The sequence below is a fragment of the Nematolebias whitei genome, chromosome 17, assembly GCF_014905685.2.
Source record: "Nematolebias whitei isolate Nwh7 chromosome 17, NemWhi1, whole genome shotgun sequence".
In the NCBI taxonomy this organism is placed as follows: Eukaryota; Metazoa; Chordata; class Actinopteri; order Cyprinodontiformes; family Rivulidae; genus Nematolebias; species Nematolebias whitei.
This window is the reverse complement of record NC_056514.1, coordinates 34,073,370-34,083,743: the sequence shown is the minus strand read 5'-3', so window position 1 is coordinate 34,083,743 and position 10,374 is coordinate 34,073,370. Positions and strand designations below refer to the sequence as shown.

The 10,374-nt window shown below is 38.2% G+C and overlaps 1 protein-coding gene across 1 annotated transcript; it reads left to right on the top strand.

Moving 5' to 3' along the window:
* Positions 1–1,164: 1,164 nt before the first annotated feature.
* LOC119423536 (zinc finger protein 385D-like) lies at positions 1,165–6,297 on the top strand. The gene is made up of 7 exons (XM_037690934.1): positions 1,165–1,485; positions 1,676–1,712; positions 1,779–1,961; positions 3,150–3,488; positions 3,586–3,788; positions 3,921–4,019; positions 5,934–6,297. Exons 1-7 carry the CDS (start codon positions 1,165–1,167, stop codon positions 6,162–6,164), a joined length of 1,413 nt encoding a protein of 470 aa, XP_037546862.1. The 3' UTR covers positions 6,165–6,297.
* The last annotated feature ends 4,077 nt before the right edge of the window (positions 6,298–10,374 follow it).

Sequence of the window (10,374 nt, the reverse complement as noted above, 5' to 3'; positions counted from 1 at the left end):
ATTATATATATATATTTTATATATATATATATATATATATATATAATGTTTTTAAGGAGCATTTCCCACCATGGAGAAAAAGGCTGGAAGCGAAGATCAAGACAACACGGAGAGTAATCAGCCAGATGTCAGAACAACAAAAAGTCTCAATGAATAAAGAGCCACCACAAAAATACTGCAACATGTCCATACATCAGGCTAAAGTCTGCTAAACAATGTCTCAAAGCTCTGGCTACTCACCTAAAGAGGTGCACCCTAGAAGCAGAAGCCAGGAATATAAACTATTCTCTACCACACCATCTAAGTGTACTCTCAATGGCAGGGGAACAACATAAGGGTAGATTCAATCAGAGCTGAGACTGAGCAATTCTGGAGAAGCATATGAGAGAAGGAGGCATCACACAATAATGATGCTCCATGGCTACACGATTTAAGATCAGAACACAGCAATCTCTTAGAACAAGAATCAGTGCTCATTACAGTGGCATATCCTAGAAAAATCTAAAAAAAGAGTTATCAGGTACTCTGGACAGGTTCAAAAGTAGCACACATCCAAGTGGCATACAGTAGTACACATCTAAGACAGAATCTCAGGAATTAAGAGCTTGACCGCACGTGGGCCTCATATGATACACACCTACTAGCAGCACAAATGAAGCAGCTTCTAATGGAAAGGTCCCACCCAGAGTGGTTAAACCAAGCTTGGACAGTCCTGATCATGAAAGAACCCCAGAAAGGGGCAATCCCATCCAACTATCAGCCAACCACCTTTGTCTGTATAACATGGAAGCTCCTATCAATACATTACAAATTTGTTTATAAAGCACTTTTTTAAAAAGCATCACCATTGACCAAAGTGCCATGCAGTACACTGATAATACTTAAACGCAAACATAAAAAAAATTAAATCAATTGAAATATTTAAAAAAAGATAAGAATATATAATCAGGCATCATAATGGCTAAGATGAATAGGCGTATGGGTCTATTACCTGAGCGAGGAAAAGAAGTGAATTAGCACCGACACCAGAGAAGCCATCAAATGTGGGATATGCCAATGTGATGCACTGTCCCCACACCAGTCATCAGATACCCAGCTGGTATAATATCCTGGCCAAAGGAGGAGATAGAAGTCACTGACATCAAGACTAGAAAGCTACTTACAATGAATGGAGGGTTTTACCTCAAGTCCAACGCCCTGAGACTATACATTAAGAGAAAGGAGGGAGGCAGAGGACTAGTGAGCGTCCAAGCCACTACACAAGATGAAACAAATGAGATCCTGGAGTACATGAGGAGGAAAGCCCCCAATGATGAATTGATGAGCAAATGTCTCAGGCAGCAGCAGAACCCCAGTGCGGAAGAGACGGAGCAAGAGGAGCCATCGTGGAAAGATAAGCACCTACACGGCATGTACCACCAGCAGACTGAGGAAGTAGCTCACATCAACAAGTCCTACCAGTGGTCTGGATCTGGAAGCCCCACAGTATCTATTAGCCCTTCCATTCTCCACCACCCTTGCTGGCATCTCCCACTTTGACTGTCAGACCTCCAGTCCATACTCGGCACAAATGTTCCTGTATATTTTTCTAGCCACTTGGTTACACATGGTGTTCCTTGTATGCTTTGTCTGCCTGGATCTTACACCCTGTTATTATGTGTTGGGCTGTCTCAAGGGCATCTTTGTACAGCCTCCATCTTGGGTCTTGGCTGGTATGGTAGACATCAGCCTCTATTGCTCTAGTGCTGAGGGTATGTTCTTGTGTTGCTGTCCTACAGCCCAACCCTCTCTAGCCAACAAAATGGTAATGGCTAACCAACCGGACATTGTGGTGGTCAACAAGCAAGAGAAGACGGCAGTGGTGATAAATGTAGCAATCCCAAGTTACTGTAACATCAAGAAGAAGGAGCACAAGAAGCTGGAAATATACTGTATCAAGGGCCGAAAGAGGAAAAACAGAAGTTGTGGAAAGTCAAAGTGTCAGTAGTCCCAGTGGTCATTGGAACACATGGTGCTGTGACCCCCAAACCAGAAGAGTGACTCCAACATATCCCAGGAACAAACTCAGAGATCTCTGTTCAGTAGAGTGCAGTCCTACGTGGGGAGGCTACTGAAAATCCTGGGGTAGCACAGCAAAACCAAAAAGCAGAACAGAATTTCAGAAGATTTTTCATGTTGTTATTTTACATAGGCTATTTAACAAATACAGCAATACAGGAACTAGCTCACCTTCTGATACATGGTCTGCTTTAGTGTTTTTTTCATCATTCATTTGGATGGATGGATGGATGGATGGATGGATGGATGGATGGATGAGAGTAAGAACAACAAATTATTTCTAAAATCATCTTTTGGTTATTGTTTTATTATGTTCAGTAAATTATTAGCATTTAAAATTTGTGCTTGCAGTCCCAGATCTTTACCATATTCGCTCTTAATTCTTCAGCTACATCAAGCTACTTTTCAAATACTGACTTTGCTGTTCACTGTTTTACTCTCTTTGAGCCATCAGTCACAATGCTTCACATTCTGCCTGACAACAAAATATCACTATCTTCTTTTCTATTCCCTCTGCCTGCTTCTCCTTTCCATTATTGATCCTCTACCTCCCATTTTCTTGCAGCACCTATCAATTTCCCCCTCGGAGCACATAATGATAAGCTTGTTACCTTTGGTGGTTGCCATGGTTGTTGATTGATGTGACAGAGCGAGCTTTGGCAGAGAGAGCCAACAAATGACAAAGAGGCACGGGGACAGAGGAAGAGTGATTAAGATGGCAGAAAAAAGGAGAAAAAGATATGAAAATTCAAGAGGAACAGAAAGTACAATCAAAATGAGATGTGAAAGAAGATTAACAAAAAGAAATGAGCACATTTCAGCATTGTAGTCATTTTTGTGTTGGCTAATGTTGATTAGCTGTGGTGGCCATCTTGAATCAGGTGGAAATCTACTGATTCTGTGTTTTTATTAAAATTCATCCAGTTTTTATGAGATATTTTAGTAACAAACCCAATCAAAAACATATTTGTGTGTCCTCTCCTTTCAGCGTCTTACAATAAAATAAACATGAGTGGTTAAAAATCTAAGTTTTGAAACCTTCAGTTATTATTTCTGTTTTTTGTCATTTGTGTTTGTCCATCTGTCCACAGGATCAAGCACTCAATCCCAATCTGCACAGCAGCACCCAGATAACAGCCAGGAGAGCTCCCCAACAGAAACTTTACCTTCCCTGACATCATCTGCAGACTCGGATCCTCACACACCAGAGGTCTCCCCAGAACCTCAGATTCGTGATCTACCTTCAAACAGTCCATGTGCAGAAGGGTGCAGCCCAAACAGTGGGTCAGCACCACACTCTGACCTTCAAGGAAGCTCCACAGGAGGCGAGGAGGAGGTGAAGGAGGCCAAGAACAGCAAAAAGCATTTTCACTGTCCAACATGCAAAGTGACAGTCAACTCTAGCGCCCAGCTGGACACTCACTGTAGCGGTATTCGGTTTCAATTTATTGTTTTGAGTTTAAGGCACTTAATTTGCCTTTTTCACTGCTCTAACATTTTACTCCTCTCTCTGGTTGGATGTCTCAGGGTCGAAGCACAAACAAATGCTGGATGGCCAGAACAGTATTCGGCCACATCGCAGGGTCAGGATGAGATCATCTCCTCGGCCCAAAGGTCGAATGAAACAACGAATCAGGCGCAAGAGCAGAGTGATTGTTGGTGCAACAAATCAGGCCTTTCAATGTGATCTGTGCCAAGTGTCTGTTAACTCAGAAACACAGATGAAACAGGTATATGGATCAGACACTGCTTTATTTAGCTAATTTTGCACTTTATGAAAATGTTTAAAATGACCATTTACCAAATAATATTTTATACTATCATTTACTTTTTTAAACTGATGCTTTCTTTTTCTCTTTCAGCACACAAACAGCAGGAGACACAAAGAGCGCTTAGCTGGGAAGCCTGTAAAGGCCAAGTTCACCCCCTTTAATAAGCTACACCCCAGTGCTATTTTAGCAGTAAGTGTGTTACACACACACACATATATTCTTGTATTTACTGCGCAGTGAGTACCAAGTAAAAAAGATGAGCAGAGTGAGGACCACTAATTCTGAACCACTTAAAAATAAATTATGATCAATTTTGGACTCTAGGTGTCACACACACACATTTTAAATTTATTAGCTCAACATTTGTCCTTGTTTGCTTGATCATGCAGCAAATTATAACGTAAATGTCTGATTCTCAAATCCGCGCTTTTTTCCATTTATCTGTAAGACAAAGTTTCTCGTCTGCTCTGTTTCAGCTACGAGGCTTAAACAATTGTTTAAAAAATGTGAAACTGAAATTAGATTAAAAAAATTCAAGTCTAAACATGAAAAATCTTAAAGATATGTTGAACATCACAATATAAACAAACCGTATTTCAGCCGTTATGATGCTGTGCTTCCTTTTTATTTTCACACAAGCTACATCTCTAGAAACTGTTGTTCTGTACAGAAATATTTAAAATATTAAATTGGAATTTTAGTACATTGATGATTGTGATATAGTGAGCTTAGTTCCAGTTGTTAAAAATAGCAAAACAGATGCTAAATTTTGTTTTAAAACGACTAAAATTAACTAAATCTTTACTTAAGCTAAAATGATCAAACATTTGCTAAAAACTGTCACACAATCATTGAATGTGTGTTAAACCCTTCTCCAGCTGTACTTAGACTGTACTTGTGCTGTCCTCGGACACAAAACACGCCCAGGTCTACAAACCAAATTGATAAATAATAAGTTGGGTTTTTTTTATGGTACAAACGTACTTATCTATATTTAAGTGTGTACATTAAATCATAAACGTGGAGGGAGGCTGCCAAGGTGTGTCCAAAGCAGCCTGATGAGGTGGATATGAAGTGCATGGCCTGAAGTATTATTTTACAAGCTGTAGACACAAAGGTACACCACAGTTTTTACAAATTGGCTGTATGGCTCAATGGTGACTTGTTCGCTCTGAATTAATTGAAACTGTAATCGAAAAATTGCGTGACTTTTTCCAGTACGGAGTAAATTTCAAGTCACCGGCAAGCCTCCAACAGTTGCAGCTTTGTGAGATAATACCTTTAATATACTCAACATCTTAGATGTAACAATTTGGTCATGATTGTGCCTAGGCCTGTCGCAATAAACAATAAATCAATCGCATGATAAATGAAAATTATCTACCTCATTTTCATTTATCGGCTTTATCATTTCTTCGCGTCTCTCTTTCTACTGAAGACACTGGATGACAAAAAGCTCAACTCCGGTGCTCATCACTGATCCCTCCCCTTCTCTTTAAAATCCAGTTTAACCATCCAAAAGCACATAGAGTGTCTGTCATGTTGAGAACCAAAGAGAGACAGCCCATGTCACGTCAAGGGGCCTCTCTTCCATTTTTCTTAGAGACACACTGCTTGCTCCCTCACTATCCATCCTGTGGTTCAAACAGTCTTACACTACCATCTGGTGGTCGAAAAAAGGTACTACACTCAAAACAAATTAACCAACATTTCTTCTTAAATTTGACAATAATTACTAATTATTGTCAAATTTCAAACAACATTATCCTCTATCGCAATAATTTGGAGACAATTAATCGCCCAGCAAAATTTGTTATCGTGACAGGCCTAATTGTGCCAAGACTATTTATGTTGCATGGTAAAAGTCATTTCATGCTGCCAAATAAAACTTGTTAAATTCCTTCTTTGGTCGTTATGGAAGACGAAGCAACGATTAACATTATGGTGAACTACCACGCTGAGTAGTAATCATGGTTAAATTAAGCATCCTAAGCATCAGTATGTTTGGGTATTTTGTCAGTAATGTGTATACCATAAATGGTGGCCTGGTTTTGTGATCTCAGTCTTGTCAGGAGTCAGTATTTCTCCCCTTTTTGGTTTCAGACTAAGCTGGCCCTGCAGAAGCAGCTCTCTAAAGCCCTGCCGGCAGGGCTCCTGACCAGCCCGCTGAATCCATCTGCATTCTTCGCCATGGCATCTGGACCCTTAGCTCTACGACTGCCTCCACGTCCTACAGCCATTTTCCAGGGTCCTTTCATCAACCCCGCGCTCTTCAGGCCTGCACCTGGACCTCTGAGGGCCACGCATGCTCCTATTATCTTCTCTCCTTATTAACAACTAGCACAAAACGTTAGGTCTTACAGATCTAACCCAGTCAGAGCTGGACCAGCAGAAATTACTGACTCTGCAAGACATGGACAGTCCAGTTCTGTTCTGAGGGACACCAAGACACAGCAGGCAGAGTGAGAGTGGCACATTGTACATCAGAAAACCTGTAAGCCCCCTTTTTGGGTGTGGATGGAGGATTCAGCACTGACTGAGCAGAGTGTCGACCTTAAAAGTGGAAGGATCATCTGTCATCAGCTGAGTGCTTGTCCCCCAGGGTCTGGACCTTTCTGGAAGCCATAAAGATCCACATTTTAGTTGATTTTAAACTAATACACTGAGGCATTCAAATATTTAAGAACTTTTTTCATTTTAGAGCTTTCCAGTTGGATTCTGGGATGCGAGACGAAACTCTCTCTGCTTTAGTTTTCATAAGCAAATCAAATCACATTTTGGTTTTATCTCATGAAACTGGTTTACATATGTAAACTGTCTTATTCTATATATAAAGGGACGATAAAGATCTGCTGTTTTGCACTTCAGAACATTTCTATCTCAACACATTTTCAACCATCATTTGATGTGCGTTATTTGTCTCCGTACACGTTTGTCTCGTGTTCTTTGTGTAATGGGTGACAATCAAAAAATCACACGAATGAATAAATACTTGCCATACAGAGATAGATAAATTATTGTGTAAAACGAGATGGTTTGAAATAAATAAATACATTAAAAACTCACATTTCTTGACGGGAACCATTATGATGTGCTTCTCTGCTTATATCTGGGTAGATTATTAAGAGTTTACACTTTAGGACACCCTGTTTAAAATATAATTTATATGAAGACTTTGAAATAAATGACAAAATTGGGATTAGACTTTATTTGAGTCAGATTTAAAGAATTATAACTTCTTGTCATCTTGTTGAGTAGACTCAAGTAAAAACAAAACATGAGGGTCCTTGCTGCTAAATGCTTGAATACTAAATAAATGGAAAAATTAGAAATGTTTAAGCTATTTTGTATTAAAAATACAGCTTTGTTCATTGTATTTTAATATCCCTGTAGCAGGGGGTTATAAAGTTTACATTTATTACAGAAAATGTTGATTATAAAATCCTAAACAGGGGGACTAAAGTGCAGTATTTCAGTTAAGTTATGATCTTGATGTGCAATATGAAGGCGCAAATACTGGATGTGCTGTTCAAGAACACTGAAGCAATCGTTTAAAAAAATGAAATTATTTATTTTGTGACAATTAAAAAAATGATCTGCTTTCTTTACAGATATTCCTCATGGAAAATCATAAGCAATATGTATTTTAGGTGTCACCTGGTAATGTACAATAATATGTGATGAAAATGGTAGTATTGTATTTCACATTAACTTATAAATAGTTCTGGTTTTTTATACAATTGTGCTTGTTTTTATTTTACATGAACATGTCTGTTTTACTATTTATCATTATTTTTTTTATTCTGGGCACATATTTTTATTTTACATCACACCATTATACAGATTTAAAAAGAACTTGATGTTTTACTATAAATTTGTGTATTAAACAAAGGAAAATATTCAGTTAAGAGAGTTGGATTTACTTTTACAGTAATGACTGAAAATTTTTAAAATATTGACTTAGAAATTGGCACAAACATGAGTACAAAGCAGTTGAAAAGAAAAGTGACGAGCTTAGTCAGTCAATAAATAAAATAAAATTTGAAAGCTTCTTTAGTTTGTCCTTCAGCAGAAACTTAATCATAATATAGGATTTTGTGCCCTCTTGTGGAATTTTGCTGCAAGTGCAACATAAGAAAAAATTTATGTATTAAGTCTACACTAAATTGTAGCAAATACTTTTTTTTTTACTATTTGTAATGCAAACATTTGAAATAATATTTAAATCTATTCATGCTGGTGCAACAGTCTCAACCCTTGGTAATATTTGGGGACCAATAAACCATGGGACCATGCAAGACCAGCATCTTTGCATGTTGTAGGAAATTTTAGCTTTTACCACAGGCTTAATGTTTAAAATTGAAATTTTCTTCTTTAAAATATGAAAGATGGATAGTTTTTTTTGGTAATAGCACATTACTGTGAAGCAGGATTAAGTAAAGCTGTAGGCTCTCAGATGAAGTCTGAGCACAAGAGAAGATATTTAGATGTTTAGTTATGAATCAGTGCTTGAAGCTATTTTGAATAAAACTGCACACAAAACAAATTGGCCAAAAATAAATTGAGTTTCGCAACATAGTGCCAGGCCACACTGATCTTTTTTTTTTTCTAATAAGATTAACTTCAAGTTCAAGCTATGTTTATTTGTCATGCAGGTTAATACAAGGTCAACAGTACAATCAAATGTTCGGGATGAGAGGAATCGATTTAACTCTCTAAACACAAAGAACAAACAAACAGGAAAAGTACTAAAACATGCAATAAGGGTACAAAATGAAGTACCAAAAAGTGAAAATGTAATTATAAGGTCCTAAAGAGAAATAGTAAACAACAACATAGGATAAAATGGTGCAAGTCAGAAGAATTTGCATGAATAAGTATTTCAAGGTAGCGGGGAGTGGTGGCACAGAGGTTGGAGAAGGTTGGCCTGTGATCGGAAGATCGCCGGTTCAAGCCCCGGTACCGACAACATCAAAAGTGTGGGTGGCGTAGGTGAAGCACCCACACCTGCCCCCACCCTCATTCTTCCCACTCTGGGCCCTTGAGCAAGGCCCTTAACCCCCGCCATCTGTTCCTCCAGGTGTCCTAGATAGCAGCTCTCTGCTCCACACAGAGGGCTGTGGTAGCTCGGTGGTCTGTGGTTGTGTCAGGAAGGGCATCCGGTGTAAAAAATAACTGCGACTTAGGTCGCTGTGGCAACCCCTAAAATAGGGAGCAGCCGAAAGAAGAAGAAGAAGATGGAAGTATTTCAAGGTAGTAATATAAGCTAAAATGCACATGTTGCACATAAACTACACAGGTTGTGTGACAGTTATTGCACAGGTAACATTAAGATTAAATTATGATGGTAAGGTACTGACATACATGATACAGCCACATAGTGCAGCAGCAATAAATATATTAACAGCTAATATTAATCATATTAGGTGTCACAGATGTGGCTTGGTGCAATGTTATTGTCAATAGTTCAGTATTATTATTAGAGTTCAGTAATCTGACAGCTTGTTAGCTGTCTTCTAGCCTTTTCGTGCACAATGGCAGGCTCCTTAAGAAGCCCTGATAACTTGTAGGTAAAGAAAAAAAAATTAATAAAACTGGAAAACTTTGGTATGTTTAAAAAGACTGTCTGAAGGTGTTATTTTTTTGAGTGACTGGATAAGTTCAAAAGGTAGGTGTATATAGAAAAGTAAGGTTAACCAAATTTTAAAAATTATAATATTTGGAGTTTAGTTTGAAAACCTAAATGTTGGAGACCTTTCAGTGATTATTTTTCTTACTTCCTTAGAAAGAATATTGGAGCTTTGCAACCTAAGCTTTCTGACATGAACAAAATGCAGGTTCAAAATAGCAAAAAATAAATAAATTTCAAAAGCAAAGCTTTTGAATTTGCACACAAAACCTTTAGACTCATACATATATACGTACGTACGTATGTACGTATGTATGTACGTATGTACATACGTACGTACATACATATATATGTGTATGTGTTGGTCATAAAATTAGAATATCATGAAAAAGTTCATTTATTTCAGGAATTCTATTCATAAAACGTGTATATTATTTTCATTCATTACACACAGACTGATATATTTCAATGTTTATTTCTTTAAATGTTGATGATTATAACTGACAACTAATGAAAGCCCCAAATTCAGTATCTCAGACAATTAGAATATTACTTAAGACCAAAAAAAAAAAGGATTTTTGGCCAACTGAGAAATATGAACATGAAAAGTATGAGTATGAAAAGTATGCATGTATATATATATATATATCCATCCATTTTCTTTACCCGCTTATTCCATTTTGGGTCACGGGGGTCGCCGGTGCCCATGTCCAGCAATCACGGTGTGAGGGGCGGGGTACACCCTGGACGGGTCGCAAGTCCATCACAGGGCCACATAGAGACAAACGTGACAAACAACCATTCACGTTCTCACTCACACCTAGGGACAATTTAGAGTTACCAATCAGCCTAACATGCATGTTTTTGGTCTGTGGGAGGAAACCGGAGTACCCGGAGAAAACCCACCCATGCACG

What these genes read in the sequence shown, in the direction of transcription:
- LOC119423536 (XM_037690934.1), top strand. Translation starts at nt 1,165, where the DNA reads ATGAATGGAGGGTTTTACCTCAAGTCCAACGCCCTGAGACTATACATT. An exon ending in TCCATCTTGGGTCTTGGCTG is followed by an intron (nt 1,713 to 1,778) that starts GTATGGTAGACA and finishes GCTGTCCTACAG; the next exon opens with CCCAACCCTCTCTAGCCAAC. An exon ending in CAGAAACACAGATGAAACAG is followed by an intron (nt 3,789 to 3,920) that starts GTATATGGATCA and finishes TTTCTCTTTCAG; the next exon opens with CACACAAACAGCAGGAGACA.